This window comes from Crocuta crocuta, unplaced genomic scaffold (genome assembly GCF_008692635.1).
Source record: "Crocuta crocuta isolate KB4526 unplaced genomic scaffold, BGI_CrCroc_1.0 scaffold235, whole genome shotgun sequence".
Lineage (NCBI taxonomy): Eukaryota > Metazoa > Chordata > Mammalia > Carnivora > Hyaenidae > Crocuta > Crocuta crocuta.
In genome coordinates this window covers 7,001,407-7,021,784 of record NW_027531285.1, presented here as the reverse complement: position 1 = coordinate 7,021,784, position 20,378 = coordinate 7,001,407, and the positions used below count along the sequence as shown (strand labels likewise).

Here is a 20,378-nt window from a genome sequence, read left to right as displayed (position 1 = left end):
ATGAGCAGACGGATTTCTTTTGCTGTTCGTGTTGATCACCACTCTTCTAGGGAGAACACGATGGACATTAGCGCAACTGCTATAATATATTCACACTCTAGTGAGGTTTTACTTTACTAAAACATGAATTCAAAAGCAAATGAAATCACTATTGAGATTTTCTAAAAATAAAGGGCTGTTAAAAAGATCCTAGAATTTTTACCGTGTTCAATGGATGATGCTAATGTCGCCAGTGAAACCAAGCATGTGACCTCTGAGGACTTCATTCTAAGAATATATATTCTACCATTGGTGGTGAGGATTATACACAATAATTCCTTCAAATAGATAAGAAATCCTTTGAAATCTGTAGAAATCTAGACGGTCTGATATAACACAAGCCTGTTAAAATCAGAGCTATGTTGCTTTAGCTCTGCTACTCTCTTGCAGTAAAACCTTCAACATGTTATTTAACTTCTCTAGGGTTCACCTTTTTAAAATGTTTTTTATTTTATTTTTGAAAGAGAGACAGGGGATGAGCAAGGGAGGGGCAGAAAGAGAGAGGGAGACACAGAATCCGAAGCAGGCTCCAGGCTCTGAGCTATCAGCACAGAGCCCAACACGGGGCTCAAACTCATGAACCCGTAACATCATGACTTGAGCCAAAGTTGGTGCTCAACCGACTGAGCCACCCAGGTGCCCCATGTAGGGTTTACTGTTTCCTCTGCTTAAATTCTCTTTCCCTAGGGCTTCATCTAGCTGGCTCCTTATCCTTTCTCATACCTCAACTCAAATATCACTGTCGTAGGGCAACCTTCCCGGATCACCCACTTAGGTATCCAACCCCTCATATCCACCATATTGCCTTAGTTTGTCCTCAGAGTGCTTTTCACTCTCTGAAACTACCTTGTTTCATTTATTTGTTTACTGATGTTTATCTGTTTTTATTGGACCAAGAACCCTACCTGTTTGGATCACTGCTGCATTTCCACTGCCAGAATAATACCTGGCATAAAGTAGATGCTTAACAAAGGAGTTGAATAAAGGAATGGCTGAATGAACGCCCCCTTTAAATCATAGCTTTTCTATGAGGGCGACGTGATGCAATGCATATGGATGTGACCTGAATCTTAAAGACAGAAACTGGAACAGCAGTGGTGTCCTTGACCACTCTTTCCCTAACACCTACTCAGGCACACTTTTCATTTCCACTTTCTTTGACCTAAGATGAGAACAGCTTAAAAGACGCTGTATGCATGCAACACCCTTAGCTGTACTCCTTCAAATGAGGCTGTCCTGTGATCTGATCATATACTTAGGGCTTCATGAAGACTGAACAGGTTTTGATTTGAACAGATAACATAAATATGTTTTCTGCAGAGTGTGAGCAAAATACAAAATACAGTCTCAATATATCCCCATATATCCTCATAGAGGCTGAAATGGAAAGACTGCCTGAAGGAATCTGTGGAGATTGCAAATATTATCTTCCCCCCTCACATGAATGGCCCTGGGCTTGGTTTCCGGTGCAGGAAGGATTTATCACACTAAGTGGAGAGGAAAGAGAACACGTGTTCCACTGCAGGCACACTTCCTCTTAACGGGGAGATCAAACCTAGTGCCAAAGACAGCAGGAGACGAGAGAGTCAGCTGTGAAATGACATGCACTTAGCTACTGTTTGGCAATTGGGTAGTTTTTCCTCTAAAAGCCTAATTCGCAGTACAGAATAAGTTGTAGAAGCAAACGGAACTTGAACTTGCACTGCCTCTCCATTCATTAGGACAGGTCCTGCTGAGCCACGCACAGCTGGAACCCAATGCCGAAGACCATCACATCACACTTTCAGCAAATCTCTCAGACACTGTCCTCAAAATGAAACTCTTTCATAGAAAGGGAGGAAGAAAAAGTCTAGGAAAGAAAGAGATGTGATAACACTTTGATTTAAAGTTGGAAAAAAGGCATGACCTAAGTTTAAGCTATTCCTTTAAAAATAGCTATATAAAGTTAAGAAACCAAATAAAGACAGGTTTGCCAAGCATCTCAAAGCAATTTGAAAAGGAGGTTTTTGTGTTCTTTAAATGAATCTAAATTTATGTAACAACAGACCATGTTTTAACAAGACCTGCTTTCCAAATAGAGGTCATGGATTTCCAGGCCTTCCATGACTGGAAAACTAATTTTCATATGAATATTTTTAGTCTCAGTTCACATAGCAATTCATAAAATAGGAAGGAAGAAAGCTGAATTGCTGCAAACCGTAAGTTTAGGTTATTTGCCTAGGAAGTGGCCAATGTAAATGTAACAAATGATGACATGGTGTCACAGCGACTGGCATTCTCCAAGGTTGCTTTCCCTGGACTTGATTACTTGTACGGAACCTCCTTTTCAGAGATCTTACTCCACCTCAGGACTTGGAAGTTTCATCTTTGTGGAGATGGTTCTTAAAAACCTAAACCATTGGCCTGACTTCTGACCTACTGACATCTAACTGAACATTTCGGCCTAAATATCCTATTAGATCTTGGGATTAACACATCTAATAAACCAGTTCACCTCCTCACCTCACCTGACACATTATCTCTCACTTGTCTCCCCCTTTCTGTTAATGGCACGATCGACTGAGACACTCAGGCTTAAATTCTCAGACTCCTCTTTGAGATTCCTCCGTCCTTTACCCATCATACCCATCATAACCCATCCTGTTAATTTCACTTTAAGTCTTTTAGTCTGTCATTTTCTTTTCAGTCATATAATACAGGCCCATCTCTTGTCATACCTAACCCCAGCAGGCTCAGATCTACAACCTGCTCATTAATGTCATTGCTTGAGCTGGCTTTGGTGGCTCTGACTTTGAATTTTCCTGCTTAAACCCAGTTTGTATGCTTGCTGTCCAATTTTCTATCTAAAAGATCTCTTTGGTTATATCACTTACCTGTTGAAAAATACCAAATGTCTCCTGTTGTCTCAAGACCAAGTCCGAATCCCTTTTCCTGTTATTTAATGCCACCCATAATATGGCCCCCATCCATCCACACAATCTTATTTGTTATCATTTTCCCGAATGAAAGACTAAGCTGGTCTACTTAAGCTTTACTCATGTTATCACCCTTACGTGAATATCCTCTCTAGCTGCTCTCTTTTTACTAAAATTTTACTGCTCCATTGCAAATATCTGCTTGTTAGCAGGCCAGCATTTATTCCAATTTTAGTAACAATACATTTTACTTTCAGGGAAGTCTCTCCTCTCCTTTAAATACAGTGCTCTGGGACTGTTAATCAAGATGTTCTCCTCCTTCATCAGTTAACAAGCTACTTTCTAGAGGTTGGGAATGTAATTTTGTCTTTTAGCATATCACACAACCATTTCCCTGAGTCACTCTGAAACATTCCCAAGACATTATCCAGGTCGTCCCTAACAGCTACCACTTGCATCATTCAAGCACCCTGCTACTTATGGCACTGATAACTCAAGAGTTGAACAATGCAGGACATTTATTTAACTCGCAACTCTACGTATTGTACATATGACTAGGGGGTAGGGGTGGGTGGCCTAAGAATTAACGTGAGTTTGTCTATTTGCTTTAACAGAAAGGGCCAGATAACTACCAAGCAGCCATCTGTAGCCATCACAGAGCTCCTGGCTATTATTCTATCTGTGGGACAGCCATGGATATATTAATACAACGAGGAAAATGAGTCAGAATGTACTGATAAGTGAGAGGGAGAAGAAAGAAAAGGAAGCACCCACCTTCTTTTCCAGTCGATCAATTAATTTCTGGAGTCTATTGATCTGGGTCATCCACTGGTTGTCTTCTTCTAATGAGCCTTGAGGGGAAATCATGAGGGCAATATATTAAACAGAGCAGGAATTTGGCATCTCAGAACTTTCCTTTAACCCTGAAGGAAGCACACAGTGTCACTGACTAGTCAGCACCCTTTTAAGAAATGTATTCACGTGAGTGCTCTCTAAGTTACTGATTTCCATAGGTCTAGGCATCCCAGGGGGCTCATTCTCACAAGCCTGTGATTTTTATGTTGTTGCCTGTACTGACCTTCGACAGTCAAAGAACAGATCCTGCTGAGACATTTTTACCACCCAGTGAGACGGCTGATTTTTCTCTTGAAAAAGGAAAGCTTCAGTCAATAATTCTAAACTTACTTCCACAACAGTGGCAGGAGCCAGGGAAATAACAGCCTTGACCGCAGCCAGGTAGCTGCTGTCTCCTTTCCTAGGGACTAACTCAAGTAAACATGGACACTACGGTCATGGCATAACAATTAAGAGTGCAGACTCTGGAACCTGAAGATCAAGGTCAAATTACTTGGCTCCTCTGGCCTTCGCTTCTTTGCTTTTAAAATGGTCATAATATCACCAGTAGCCACATAGTCACTGTGAGGAATAAATTTGAATAAATTAGAATATATATGTATATATATACACACATATGCATGTATATACGTAGCATACGTATGTCTGTATGGGCATATACGTAAACACATATCTATAGTCTAGCACCAGGTCAAACACTACATAAGTTCTGCTTGTATAATTGCTGTAATTATGTTTTTTAAAATAAATTGCTTTTATTATTGTTTTTTCAGGCTCTACACCCAACGTGGGGCTTGACTTCATGACCTGGAGATTATTCAAAGGTGCAGAGGGAAGAGCTGTAGTCTGAGACCCTGCACCAACATCCTGGCATCCTTCTGTATCCTTATGGCAGCCTGTGCAAAATGACTTCATAGGCATTTGTTGAGATAATAGTATTGAATATTTCTTGATGGGAGAATGTAATTGAATTCAAACCATAAAACCCTGTTTTAGCTTTGAAAGTTAGAAAGATAAGATCAAAATTATAAAGAGGTAGTACTTTACATTAGAATTCACTTCACTCTCTGCATTCTTAGGTAAAACTCTCAAAGCCTATCGCAGAAATTATGACGCAAAACTAAGTCAGAACACAGTCACACAGAAGTGGCTGCAAAAATCAAAATAAGGGGCCTTATAACAGAAAACATTGTAACTATATAAACAAAATGAATGTTTATTTTCAGTTTAGGAATTAGTTAACATATTCCATTCTGGGTTGTTCCTAAAAGAATTTAAGGTGGCTGTCACATCAAAATTCCTCAGAAGGATATTTCGCGTTTTGCTGTGTTTTCTAAATGGTTAAAGCATGAAGAACAATCCATATTTTGACTCAGGAGCTTAGTACTGTCATTTTCTAGTCAATACACGGTAGCCTGTACCACTATTCCTAATTTTTCCACTTTCTTCCTGTTACGGAATTATATGTATACAACCTTTGCCCCTCAACTTTGCAGCACCTCCTACCACAATGGATGGAGTACATCCCCCTTCCCACTATTTCTGGGTTTGGCATGTGACTCATTGGGCCAATGGAGAGCTGGCAGATAAGATGCACACAGTGGTTTAACTGAGCTGTGTGGTTTTGGCCTGGTGACTTACACTTCTGACACCCACCAGGAGAAGAATTTGCTCCAAGTAGTCACTGATCCCAGGAGGCTACTTGAGGAGCAGAGCTGAAGCCAACCTAGAGGCTAGGGAGCACACATCACCCAAATCACAATCAATTACAGACCCATGAGTGAAAAAGACAAATATCTACAATTGTAAACACTGAGATTCTGAGGTTGTTTCTGAGCAAAAGTGGTCTAATGAATCATATGACCTTGAACAAACTGCTGCACTTCTGGGGAAATAAAGATACTAACATCTATCTCATAAGGTATTAGAATTTAAGACAGTGTTCAAGAAAGCACTTTGAAACCTTCCAAGTTCAGTATGTATAAATATAGGCTAGAGTTAGTACTTTGATTTTGTGAAATATGAGATATTTAAACATTAATTGTGTTAAAATGGTATGTCCAAGTGAGGTTTATATAATCACTTATATAATTCTAGTTATATAACCTAGTTATATAATTCTAGAAATTACTGTGATATTTTATAACATGAATTTGTATATTTCAAATGAATTTTAAAGTAGTTATTATAAATGACCTGATTAAGATATAATGACCTAAAATTATTAATAAGGTTTTAGTCCAGGGGTGCCTGGACACTCAATTGAGTGTTAGACTTCAGCTCAGGGCATGATCTCACAGTTCGTGACAGCTTGCCGCTGTCACTGCAGAGCCTGCTTTATATCCTCTGTCCCTCTCTCCCTGCTCCGGCCCCACTTGCTCACTCTCTCTCTCGAAAATAAATATTAAAAATACCTTTTAAAAGTAAGGCTTCAGCCCAATAAATGTTAATATTATAGTATACACTTCAAAAATGCCAGCTATGACTATAATCCCATCATGAAAGGAAATAAGGATCCTTTTCCTGAAACAGACTGTGTATGATTAGGCAGGCTTGAGGGGATAGGAGCAAATCAGGGTAAAGGGTGCTTCCTTCCTTGAGAATGATGGGAATTTCTACAGGTCTCAAGGTCCCATCATCCCTCTGCGCACTGCGAAGCGCGGTTGTGGGATTCTCAAGGAAACAATGGCGTGGATCTTCCCCTAGTTCTTACCATAGGCTCCTTGCCACTGTGGTTTCAGACAAACTTACCTGGTATAAGGAAAGCATTTCATTACTACCGCTGTTTTATTTGCTTAAAAATATAAATGTGAAAATAAAACCTGAGTCAGTTTTGGAAGAAGAAAAATGGCAAAGCTGCATTACCTGAGCCACAGGCACTGAACTGGGGGCTTTTCGGGGAGAAGCTGTTGTGTCTCTGGACTCGGCGATTTGATCGCTTTCCAGGCCACTGGATCAACAGGACTTCTGGCTTGGTCGGCCCTTGCCTTGAACAACAGAGACAACATTTAACCTTAGCGTCAGGCTCTTGCCCCAAGAAATAGATCTTCAGCCATCAGTCACAAAGATGCTGTGGTGCAGCGAAATGAAAAGTTAGGAGACTTGCTGCTTGCCAACGTGTGCTGGAGACCCAGATGATTCGGTTTTGTAAATGTGAACCTACAGGAGAGACTTGGAGCTGGCTTTATTCTTTGACAGTTTGAGTAAAAATCCTATCTTAATTTGTAATTTAAGAAAAACTTTCTTCTTGGCCAAACCATCAAAGGAAAAGCTGTTTCTGTATGTGCTGATGTGTTGTGTTTGAGAACACCCATGGAGGTTTTTCCTTCTTTCAGTCAGTGTTAAATTTTAAAAATCAAGGCTATGTATCCATATACTTTTAACAATCAAATAATTCTATAAAACTTATTTTAACAAATAGGAGCTCCTACTCACCCACCTGCACACCATTCCCCATTCCTCTTGTACAGAGGGAATGCTTACAACAAGTGGTTATTTGGATGTTTATCCTCATATCTATGTATAACGTGCTTAAATTACTATCTCTCCATTCTTTAGATTTTAAATGTATCTATTAACTTCCCAAAAGGAAATGATCAGGACAATGATATATACAAGGAAATATTATAAGGAACTTAGAGGAAGACTGCTTGATAGGATGGATTCAATGTAGGAGGTGAGCCTTTGGTCTTTCCCTATTCTCTCCTGGTTGGAATACAAACATGATAGCTGGAATTCCAGCAACCACTTTGGACCATGAGGAAAACCCAAGGATGTACTTAATATGTGAAAAGGCAGGAGGTCTATGATAAATCTGTAGAGCTCTCATACTTGCGTACGTTGCCACCACTAAGCTCTTTCATAAAAGATAGTAAGTCCTTATGTGTTTAAGCCTCTTTTTTCCCTATATTACATGCAGCCAAATCTAATACTAATTTATTCATCCCCAAATCTTCCTTTGTTATCAGCAAGGGAAAATTTCTTTAGCCTCTCTCTGGTGCTGATTCTGACCCCCCCACCCCCCAACCCCTTTTAAGTTTCGATTTCATTTTACCTTTGTTTTGGTGGAATAGAACATCTAACCACTTCACAGAAAAGGGTGCACCATGAGAGGCAAAATTTTTGAGACACAGCATATTAAAAAGATACTTTTATTTTATTCTCCTACTTTATTGGTGGTTTTATGGGGTAAATAAATTTTTTTCTTTTTTAAAATTCCAGTATAATTAACGTACAGTGCCATATTAGTTTCAGGCGTACAATATAGTGATTCAACAAATCTATACGCTACTCAGTGTTCATCATCATAGGTGTACTCTAGATCCCCTTCATCTATTTCACCTGTCCCCCAACGCAATTCCTCTCTGGTAACCATCAGTGTGTTCTGTATAGTTGAGTCTATAATTGGTTTGTCTCCTTTTTTTCTGTTTTGTTTCTTAAATTGCACATATGAGTGAAGTCATATGGTTTTTGTCTTTCTCTGACTGAATTATTTCACTTCACTTTGGGCTCTCCAGATCCATCCATGGTATTGCAAATGGCAAGATTTCATTCTTCTGTATGGCAAAGTAATATTCCACTCTAACACTTTATCCATTCATCTATTGAAGGACATTTGGGTTTCTTCCTTAGTTTGCCTATTGTAAGTAATACTGCAATAAACAAAGGGGTGCATATATCTTCTCAAGTTAGTGTTTTCATATTCCTTGGGTAAATGTCAGGAGTGGAATTACTGCATCATATGGTAAATCTGTTTTTCATTTTTCGAGGAACCTCTATATTTTCCACAGTGGTTGCACCAATCTGTATTTCTACCAACAGTGCACAAGGGTTCCTTTTTAGTCACATTCTTGTCAACACTTGTTTTTTTGTTTTGTTTTTTACATTTTTAAATTTTATTTATTATTCATATTTTATTTTAGACAGAGAGCGGGGGAGAGGGACAGAGGGAGAGAGAGAGAATCTTAGGCAGGCTCCACACTCAGCATGGAGCCTGATGTGGGCTCAATCCCACAACGTGAGCTGAAATCAAGAGTTGGATGCTCAAGTGAATGAGCCAGCCAGGCATTCCTCTTGTGTTTTTTATTTTAACCATTATGACAGGAAGGAGGCGATATTTCACTATAGTTTTGATTTGCATTTTCCTCATGGTTAGTAAGTTGAGCATCTTTTCACATGTCTCTTGGTCATCTGTGTCTTCTTTGGAGGAAGAATGTCTTCTTTCCATTTTTAATTTTTTTTAATGTTTGTTTATTTTTGAGAGAGAGAGACAGAGCACAAGCAGGGGAGGGGCAGAGAGAGAGGGAGACACAGAATCTGAAGCAGGCTCCAGGCTCTGAGCTGTCAGCACAGAGCCTGATGTGGGGCTCAAAGCTATGAACTGTGAGATCATGACCTAAGCTGAAGTCGGATGCATAACCAACTGAGCCACCCGGGTGCCCCAATCCTCTGTCCATTTTTTAACTGGATTATTTATTCTTTTGGTGTTTAGTTGTATATGTTCAATATATATTGTTAATATATTTTGGATATTAACCCTTTATCAAATATATCACTTGCAAATATCTTCTGCATATCTTCAGTAGGTGGTCTTTTGTTTTGTTGATTCCCTTTGCTGTGTAGAAGCTTCTTATTTTGATATATCCAATGGTTTGTTTTTGCTTTTGTTTCCATTGCCTTAGGAGACATATCTAGAAAAATCTTGCTACAGCCAATGTCAGAGAAATTACTGCTTGTGCTCTCTTCTAGAATTTTAATGGTTTCAGGTCTCATATTTAGGTACTTAACCCATTTTCAGTTTATTTTTAAGTAAGTAAGTGTAACAAAGTGGCACAGTTTTCCCAATAGCATTTATTGGAGAGAAAAATGTCTTTTTCCTGATGCATATTCTTGCCTCCTTTGTCGTGGAGTAACTGACCATATAATCATGGATTTCTGGGCTTTCTATTCTGTTCCACTGCTCTATATGTCTATTTCTGTGTCAGCACTATACTGTTTTGATTACTACAGCTCTCAATTATATCTTGAAATCTGGAATTGTGATACTCCAGTTTTGTTTTGTTCTCCTTCCTCAAGATTGTTTTGGCTCTTCAGGGTCTTCTGTGGTTCCATATAAATTTTAGGATTGTTTGTTGTCGTTCTGTGAAAAATGCTATTGGTATTTTGACAAGAACTACATTAAATCTGTAGATTGCTTTGGGTTGTATGAGTGTTTAAAAAAATATTTCTTCTCCCAATCCATGAGCATGAATGTCTTTCCATTTCTTTGTGTCATCTTCAATTCTTTCAACAATGTTTTATGAGTACAGTTCTTTCACCTCCTTGTTAATTTTATTCCTTATTTTTGGATTTTTGGCACAAAGGTAAATGGCAATATTTTCTTAATTTCGCTTTCTGCTACTTCATTATTAGTGTATAGAAATTCAATGAATTTCTGTATATTGTTTTTGTTTCCTGTGATTTTATTGGATTCATTTATCAGTTCTGGTAGTTTTTTGGTGGAGTCTTTAGGGCTTTCTATATATAATAGGTCCTTATATAAGAGTTAAAGTTTCACTTCTTCCTTATCAATTTGGACGCCTTTTCTTTTTTTCTTTTTTTGTCTGATTTCTGCAGCTAGGATGCCCAGTACTATACTGAATGAAAATGGTGACAGTGGACATCCTTGTCTTTTTCCAGACCTTAGGGGGAAAGCTCTCAGTTTTTCACCAATGAGTATGATGCCAGCTGTGGATTTTTACACATGGCTTTTTTTTTTGTTGAGGTATGTTCCCTCTAAACTTACTTTATTGAGGGTCTTTATCATGAAAAGATGCGGTACTTTGTCAAATGCTTTTTCTGCATCTATTGAAATGATCACATAGTTTTTAATCCTTCCTCCTGTTGATGTGATGTATCACGTTGAGTGATTTTGCAAATACTGAACCACCCTTGCATCCCAGGAATAAGTCCCACTTGATTGTGGTGATTTTTTTAATGTATTGTTGGATTTGGTTTACTAATATTTTGTTGAGGATTTTTGTATCTAGGTTCTTTACAGATATTGGCCTGTAGTTCTCGTTTATTGTAATGTCTTTATCAGGTTTGGGTATCAGGGTAATGCTGGCTTCACAGAATGAATTTGGAAGTTCTCCTTTCTCTTCTTATTTTTTGGAGTAGTTTGAGAAGAATGGATATTCACTCTTCTTCAAATATTTGGTAGAATCCACCTATGAAGTCATCTGGTCTTGGACTTTTGTTTATGGGGAGTTTCTGATTACTGATTCAATTTCATTGGTGGTAATCAGCATTCTGAAAGTGTATTCTTGGTTATGGCTTTTTTTTTTTAATTTCAGCACTTTGAATATATCATGCTACTCCCTCTGGCCTACAATGTTTCTGCTAAAAACTCATCTCATAGCCTTATGGGGTTTATTTGTATGGCTTTTCTTTTCTCTTGCTTCTTCTCAATTCTTATCACTACTTTTTGCCACTTTAATTATTATGTGTCTTGGTGTGGACCTGCTTGGGTTGGTTTTGTTGGAGGCTCTCTCTGCCTCCTGGATCTGGATGTCTGTTTCCTTACTCAGATTCAGGAAGTTTTCAGCTATTATGTCTTCAAATAAATTTCCTTCCCCTTTTTCTCTCTCTTCTCCTTCTGTTATTCCTATAATGTGAATGTTACTACACTAGATGGTGTCATCGAATTCCCCTAATCTATTCTTACTTTTCATTATTCTTTTCTCTTTCTTGAGCTTGATTGCTTCATATCACTGCATCTTCCAGGTTACTGATCCATTCTTCTGATTCCTCTAGTCCACTATTTATTCTCTCTACTACAGTTTTAATTTCTATTATTGAGATCTTCACCTCTTTTTTTTTATTTTCTATGTCTCTGTTGAGGGTCTCACTGAAATACTCAAGCCTTTTCTCAAGTCAAATGAGTATGTTTATTTCCATTACTTTAAATTCTCCATCAGGCATGTTACTTATATCCACTTCACTTCACTCTCTTGCTGTGATTCTTTCAAGTGGGACATATTCCCTGTCTCCTCATTTTGCCTAACTTTCTGTGTCTGTTTCTATATTCTGGGAAAGTCTCCTGTTACTGAAAGTAGCGGCCTTATAAAGAAGAGGTCCTATAGTGCCTTGCAGTGCAATGTCCCCTGTTTACCAGAACCTGACATTTCAGGGGTGTTTCCTATGTATGTTGCATGTATTCTAATGTTTTGGCCAAGCTGTATTTGCCTTCAGTACAGTCATCTGCAGTCTCAGTCTTTTTCTCTGTGTCTCTCTCTGTCTCTCTCTGTTGTGCCAGGGTTTCGACCTTGTTTTGTTAAGGGGAAAACTCTGGTGCTGCTTTTTCATCAAGTTTAGTCAAAGCCGGCATTTGCTTGAACTGTGGTCGCACTGATCTGCAGGGCACTCTCCGTGTATTGTCTACTGAGTGGCTTTCGTTGGTGGGTAGGGCCTGCAGTCAGGCTAGATGTCTGCCCCCAGCCCACTTCTGGGGCCAGAGTGGAGCTGGTTTGTTTGGTTATCTTTCCCTCTCCCCATGGTAGAAGTAACTTTGGATTTGCAGTGGCCACTGTATTGGCTGCTTACTCAATGCCACACTTGTAGCACTGCTTTGGACTCCTGCTAAGTCGGGTTGAAGCAGACAGGTCTGCAGAAGAACATGGGTGCTGGGCATGCTCTTGACAACCTAGGTGTAGAGTGTTTATGCTGATTTCTGATGGTGCCCATGTATCTACTCTGAGGTGTTTGGGAGGGAAATGATGCTTGCCAACTCCGTTTTTCCTTTAGAAGTCTCCCAAAGATCCGTCCTCCTCCAGTACACATTTTAAGATTAGTAAATCTCCTTCCCATGTACTCCCTGCAGTTTTCAAACTGCTTCTTCTCTGCCGTATCTCAGCAGGGATGCTTGTTTTGCTGTTTCTTTGAGGGTGGGAACTCAGTTTCCTATCGCCCTCTAGATCTTCTTTAAAATTCTTGGTGTTAAGCTCCATTAATTCAAAGAACTCACAAAGTTAAGCCACTCTGGTTTTCAAATCCAAATGTTATAAGGGTCCACCTTCCCTGTGTGGGTCCCTTGTGTCTGGGGTGCTTGATGCAGGGTCTTTTCCTCTCCCTTCTCCATGATTGCAACGTCCCTCCCCACCACAGTCTAGTGGGTCTATGTGGTTCACAGCCGTATCTGCACCCTTCCTACCACTTTCAATGTGGCCTCTTCTTTCCATTTAGTTGGGGAAAGTCTGTTCTGTCAGTCTTCTGGTCATTTCCTAGGTTATCTGCACTTATGTGGCTGTTATTTAGGTGTATCCATGGGACTATGTGAGCCTAGGAGCCTTCTACTCTGCCATCTTTGCCACCAGTCAGAGTAAAGAATTCTAGGTTGCAAATCATTTTCTCTTCAAATTTTGAAAAGGCTGTCTCATTGCCTTCTAGCTTTCAGTGCCATTATTTAAAAAAATCTAGTATCTTATTCATGCTCTGTATTTGACCTAGTTTTTGGTCTGGGAGATTTTAGACACTTCTCTTTGTCTCTGGTATTCTGAAATGTCACAATGACATGCCTTGGTGTCAGATTTTACAATTCATTGTAATGGGCTCTCTGTTCTGTCAACCTGGAAACTCGTGTCCTTGTTCTGAGGATTATTTCTTAGATAATTTCTCTCCTTTTTTCCTCTTTCTGGAATTTCTACTTTTCAAATATTGGACCTCTTAGACTACCCTATAGCTTTATTATTTTTGTTTGTTTCTTATTTTTCATCTCTTTGTGAAAATGTCATCACACTTTTATCTCCAAATCTTGACCAAAGGTTCTTATTTCTGCAATCATAGTTTCCAAGAACTCTTTGTGTGCTTTGAATATTATTATTCTTAAAGTAGCATCCTTTCTGGCATGCATAGGTGGCTCAGTAGGTTAAGAGGCTGACTTCAGCCCAGGTCATGATCTCTCAGTTTGAGTTTGAGCCCCGTATCGGGCTCTGTGCTGACAGCTCAGAGCCTGGAGCCTGCTTCAGATTCTGTGTCTCCTTCTCTCTCTGCCCCTTCCCTGCTCACACTGTCTCTCTATCTCTCAAAAATAAATAAACTTAAAAAATAAAAATAGAGTAGCATCATTTCCTTAATTCATAAATGCAATATTTTTCTCTGCTTTCTGAAGGCATTGATGATTTTTTGAGACAGTCTTCTGCTTTCTGGATTACATCTGTTTCTTCTAAGTTTCTTTTTTTTGTGTTTGATTTGTTGTTTTGGTTGTCCCTGGCTATTTCAGAGAAAAGAAACAAAAGAGAAGAAAAAGGAGTGAGAGAAAGAGGGAGGGAGGAAGGGAGGAGGGGAGAGAGGGAGAGGGAGGGAGAGAGGGAAAGAGAGAGAGGAAGGAGGAGGAGAGAGGGAGGGAGGAGGAGGGAGTGGGAGAGGGAGAGGGGGTGGTGGCAACTGCCAACTCACAGCCTCCACTGTAGAGTGGCCTCTCCAGGCCTATTCATTATGAGCACCATCTCTTGGTACCTTTAAGGTATTGCTCTGGATAAAGAAGAACTTTGGAAAATAGAGTAAATTTTCATATTCCATTATAAAAATAAATTCACATATAATTAAGCTGTGTTCCCAGAAATCTGGTCTGTGAGGAATGGAGGTTTATATAAAAGGACAGAAACCTCTAGAGGGAAGCTTCAGTGTCACATAATGATTATTCTTGTCACTGGCTATTAGGTGCCTTCAGAAGACATGGAATTAAAGTGGCGCCCATTTACCAGTATGTCAGGACGGATACAAAGAATATTGTAGAACACCATCTGAAAATCTCACCTCTGTGGCATTCCAGCTATACGCATCCCTTCTCTCTGAAATTGCCATTTTCCCATGAATAGACACAGACGTTCTGCCCAGCACTGCATGTCTAACTCATTACTGCAGGATGACTGATACGGTGTGATTCCTCCCTGGGGTGATAACTAGACTAGATCCCTTCTCAAAATTTGCTATGTTCCAAAGAGGTTTTATATCCCTAGGTTTCAGAAATATTAAGCCTCAAAGTAATATTGATGTTTAAGGGGAAGCAAATTATTATAACTCTGGGATTTTTAATGCTCTCTGCAGGTTACAACTGTTGACTATGCGGGGTATCATGGACTCCTCCTTTATGTTACAAAAAACTGGTGAGTTCTGAGGTACATTGATTTGACCTCTCCTCTCTGACCTAGCTCTAACTCTTCCCAAATCTTTACTATATACTGTTATGAGACTAGAATATTCCTTGAAATCTGGGGCACCTGGGTGGCTCAGTCACTTAAGCATATGACTTTGGCTCAGGTCATAATCTCATGGTTTGTGAGTTCTAGGCCCACACTGGGCTCTGTGCTGACAGGTTGGAACCTGGAGCCTGCTTCAGATTCTGTGTCTCCCTCTCTCTCTGACCCTCCCCCACTTGTGCTCTGTGTCTGTCTCTCAAAAATAAATAAAAACATTAAAAATTTTTTTTAAAAAACCCTTCATTTACAACCACTAAGACAATCTCTGATAATATGAAATCTAAATATAGCTATCTAGCTTTTAAGACCTTCCCTAACCTTACATGCCAGGTAGGTTACTTTCACTGCCCCAGGCCCTCATCCACTGCTGTTCTACATAGTTCCCTTTAATTCATTCAGCTTCATATATTTAGCATTTAGTTGTGGCAGATAGAGGGAAACAAGGCAGAGCCCTGTCATTTAGAAACTCCAAGTCTAACGGGACAGATAAGTGAAGGACTGGGCTTGCAGGTACAGCTAAGAAGAGGGTACTGAGGAAGACACAGCGGTGCAGCAGGAGGTATAAAGTCCTCTTCTGAGAGCAGTGAAGCTTTCCCAGAGCAAGTGCTCCAAGCAGTGAGCAAGCAAATGGGGAAGAGCCAGCCAGAAGGAAGAAGATGGTACTATCGGGTGGCTGAGAAGACCTCCAGGGAGAATATTTTCTGCCATTAAATCTACCCTAAAGATCCCGTTCGAGTCTTGTCTCCTATGAGGCTTATTTACTGGTCTTTTGTTTAATATCATAGGAAAAGGAGAGCCATCTTTCCTGCCCTGTTTTTTCCCCACCTATGAGGGCCCCTGGGGTTCTCCTTGCTTTGGTTTCTGGTGGCCAGCGACTGGAAGATGAAGCTAGAGAGAGGGGACACAGCATTTTAAGCATGAGTGTAATTTATACTCTTCCGTCAGGGTCACCAGAGATTTCAAGTTGGATTTATGGGCAAAAACTCATAGAGGAAACTAGTTTTTCATTTGCTTTTTATTTTATTTTTGTTTACTGAAAACCTCCCAGGGAGGAGTATCATGGATTTGGGGTGGGAGGTGGGCATCCCTAGGTACCTTAATCAATACCGCACAATAGCACTCCCCAGATTTACATCAGACCTGTAATAGTGCTTATTCTTCCAAGCTCTGTTTGAGCTAGAAACCTATAAATAAAATATCAGTTAGTCCTCCAATGCCTTCTGTGTTCTTTAAGTTCTGCATTATCACATTCTTTCTCATTAAACACAGCTGCAGCTGTTGGTAGCTTTCACAGGGGGTCAAGGCTAGCCTGAGGCCTGCACCAAAAACAGCTGTTCGTTATGTATTTGCTATATAGCGGTGAATGTAGAACCCAAGTTTGTAGGAGCTGACAATAGACAAAACCCAAAATGCAGGTGAAGACGGGAAGTGGAGCACTTTTGTAAGTCTCTTCTCAGGGGGCTAATAATTGATTCTAAAAAGGGAGGATCTATTATACGTCAAGGAAATCTAAAGACAACAAAGAAACCAACCTCATTTCCCGTTTGGAACATGAAATCAGTATCATTGTGTTTCAAGACACTCTGTTATCCTCTGCTCACACCTAAGGAACTGGCCTGCTGCTTCTCTAAAGCTGTCGGTTATACCTGCCATTTGAGATGGATTCATTCAATGCAGTGGAGATGAGTTTATAATGTGAGAATGCTCCACAGATCCACTGAAGAGCAGACACCAACATTCATCAGCTGCACAAGCTCATTAGATTGGAGATTAGAGTCTTTTTTGTTAGAATTTGGTGGTGCTCACTCATTTTGACATTGTAAACACATGGTTGAAAATGCCACCATTGCTCGAGATGTCCTAATAATTATGTATCCATTAATTTGTTTAGAAAAATTGGCCCTATTGAGTAGTCCATTATCATCAGGCTATTCAAAAAAGCTACTGTGTGATTCTCCCTAACTTCAAATGCAAAAAGTTAGATCATCACATGTATAGGTTTGAAGTAACACATGCAAAAATGTGTTGCATAAGCACGAGTTTTGCCAAGCCCTTCTCGAGCTTGCAAGGTATAAACAATGGCAACTCAAGAAAGTACCAACTGTTGGTTGGAGTAATTTTGATGTCTGCTTTACACATTTCTAATTCAGGTTTCTCTTTAGCATTAGCACCTTTATTTATATAGCTTTTATAATCTCATCACTTATCTTCCCCGTGATATTACTTGGTGGTCTTGAATTCTGAAAACATTTCCTACCATTCACTTTTCTCTGTTTCCTTAAATAAAAAGGCTGATTCTATTCCCAAGTCCCCGGGTACATACAAATTCATTTGGCCTCTTAGTCTATTTTCTATCACTTCCACATTTTCACATAATACTCATTTGCAAGATGAGCCTACATATGGTCAGAAAATTCCATGAAATTGTCTTTCCTCTCTCTCTCTCCATATTTAACCTTTTACTCTTCCTGAATCCTTGGCAAGTTATTTTGCCTTCTGTATGGCATGTATCACTTTGCATCCTGTGTTATGGTTTTACTCTTCATGTCTTACTTACGTGTTAGATTTTAGCCTCCTGAAAAGTCAGAACTTTGTAAACTGTATCTTTACATTATTACAGTGTCTTTTAAAGGTTTCCCCATCTATTAAATTCTCAATTTAAATGTGTTGAATAAATGATGGACAGTAAAAATAGAATGGTCTCTTGTAGAGGCTAATATAAGGCAAGCACCCAATGGAGGTTCCTGTCATTCTATTTAAATTTACTAATTCTCATTTTTAGTTTTCACTCATTTAAGCATGAACGTCCCTCAACTGGTATTTCACAATAAGTAACCAGACACCATATGAAAATATTTAACTTGCCTTTCTTGACGGGTTTGTTCCTCTGTAGTTTCCATGGCACATTCCAGAGAATTCTGGAGAGACTGGAGCTGATTCAAGGTCTCCTTCAATAAAAATCGAGTTACAAATTGTTCCAAGTTGGAGGCCTCTTGATAGTCCTAAAGATGACCAAGCAAAAGTAGTTACAAGTACGGGAAGGAAAAATATCCAGGAATCGTTTTCCCCCATGGATCCAGCAATCTCATATTAATCCTCGAAAAGAAACAAAGAAGAAAGACATGTTGGCCCTGGAGGCTGAGACAGCTCTATGCATCCACCAGAAGTTGAATATAAGATCCACAGAGACAACAGGAATGTCTAGCTCATCTCCCACTGCACTTGCATCAATAAAAGGAAAAAGGACAAAACAGGTAGAAGTATGGAACAGACGTATGTAGGAAAGGAAAAGAATATTCTCTGGGGGCCGGGGAAAGGTGGCATGTGATTAACTCAGAGTTTGTTCTGTGCTTCATTTAAGTAATGACCACGCCATCGTGTATTTTCTCCACTATCAACTAAATGAAGTCACGTTTCAGCAATTGGCTTAGTTCCCTCTTGATGTATTTATTATGCCTAATCTGTATTATACTGAAGCCAAAGGAAATTATGTGTAGTTATCCCCAAATTCAGAAAATGTTAGGCATGGAATATTTAAACAGTTTACTAAGTCTGCTTACGTGCCTCCCTCAGGAACGTACCTGAAACTCATTTGTATCTAAATGCCACAAAGCACCATTCCTTCTAACAGCACCGAGTCTACCTGCAGATCATTGCATATGGAATAGCTATACTTGCCAAGTTCAGTTTTGGAAGACAGGTGGGCTTGCATGGGGCTACCTGCTGTTCTTGTCTTCTACAATCTCAGGGAGAACCAAGAAAGGAAAGAAAATCAGGTTGGCATGGAATAAAAATGCCAGAACCACTCTTTCGTGTCAGGAGACCAGCCAGCTAAACCGGATTTTCTAGAGTATTGGGTGGGAATGATAAATACAAGTTCAGCTAAGAATCAGATTTATCTAGCTCTGTCCCGGGATTATTTTTTCATGGTTAAAAACACAAAACTGAAAGGAGCGACCATGACTAGATAATGCCAGAAGTCATGATGTGCCGAGATGTCTCATGTCATGATTAGAAACTCAGAAAAACCAAGATGTAGTTATTTAATCTCTCTGGGTCTCAGTTTTTTCATTTACAAATCAGACTATAACTCAGGCATACATTCCAACTCAAAATAGTCTGTGTTTCTATCAACTCTAAATTAGGAAATATTGGATTGTGGCTTCCTGATGGAAATTACTTTGAAACTTTCTTCTGATAGAACTACCTAATGCCATAAAAATCTTCATTTTGTTCCTATTTTGAAATCATAAGTGCTTCAAATATCAGTTTCTTTTTAAGAGGATTCCTTTTAAAAAATTTTTAACATTTTTATTTATTTTTGAGAGAGAGACAGAGCACGAGCTGGGGAGGGACAGAGAGAGAGGGAGACACAGAATCTGAAACGGGCTCCAGGCTCTGAGCTGTCAGCACAGAGCCCAATGCAGAGCTTCAACCCACAGACCTCGAGATCATGACCTGAGCCGAGGTCAGCTGCTTAACCAACTGAGCCACCCAGGCGCCCCTTTAAGTGCATTCTTGTAGGTGAACAAAGGAAATTCTCTTATCTACATATCTAATGATCTGATTTGAAACTTAAAATTTTTCATGCCTTTAAACTCCATCTAAGAAACTAACCATAAACCACAATATTACAGGCTTATAATAACCTAAGAGTTTCTGTGAGTTGATTCAAGATAAAAACACACCACATATTTAGTTTTATCAAATAGCTTGCTAGCTAGTAGCAATAAAAACTTCAAAAACTTGTTTCTCAATGTGTTTGTTTAAACCAAGAAAGGGGCAACTGGTTGGCTCAGTCAGTTAAGCGTCTGACTTTGGCTCCGGTCATGATCTCATCGTTCGTGGCTTCGAGCCCTGCGTCGGGCTCTGTACTGACAGCTAAATCAGAGCCTGGAGCCTGTTTCGGATTCTGTGTCTCCCTCTCTCTCTGATCCTCCCCTGTTCATTCTGTCTCTCTCTCTCAGAAATAAATAAAACATTAAAAAATGATAATAATAAAGTGAGAAAAACCTTCTTTTGAGAAGAAACTGTGATAGAAAAAAAGGCGTGTGCTTGATTCTTTATCCTAGGTCATTTCCATTCTGTGAAAGCAATTTTTTTAAAAAATAAAATGTATTAAGACATTTTTATAAATAAAACAAAATTTATTAAAATGCCTCAATAGTGTAATGGTGTAGTCAGAGATTATGCCAATTACATTTGCATCTCAGTATACACCGCAACTAATCCAAAGCAAGCTATGAAGTTTTACACTTATTTGTAGACAGCCTGGAAGGTGAAGGAAGCATACATTTACCAAGCAATGCATTATCACGTTAGCCTCGTTCTT

General features: G+C 39.4%; 1 protein-coding gene across 1 annotated transcript in view; it reads right to left on the bottom strand.

Moving 5' to 3' along the window:
* The window catches only part of NECAB1 (N-terminal EF-hand calcium binding protein 1), a 184,024-nt gene that overhangs the window by 28,840 nt on the left and 134,806 nt on the right, over positions 1-20,378 (bottom strand). The window contains exons 10-12 of the mRNA XM_077771332.1: positions 17,912-18,048; positions 6,675-6,796; positions 3,729-3,805 (exon numbers count right to left, since the gene is read on the bottom strand). Of these exons, the coding sequence (XP_077627458.1) occupies positions 3,729-3,805; positions 6,675-6,796; positions 17,912-18,048 (336 nt within the window). The remainder of the gene's footprint in view (positions 1-3,728; positions 3,806-6,674; positions 6,797-17,911; positions 18,049-20,378) is intronic.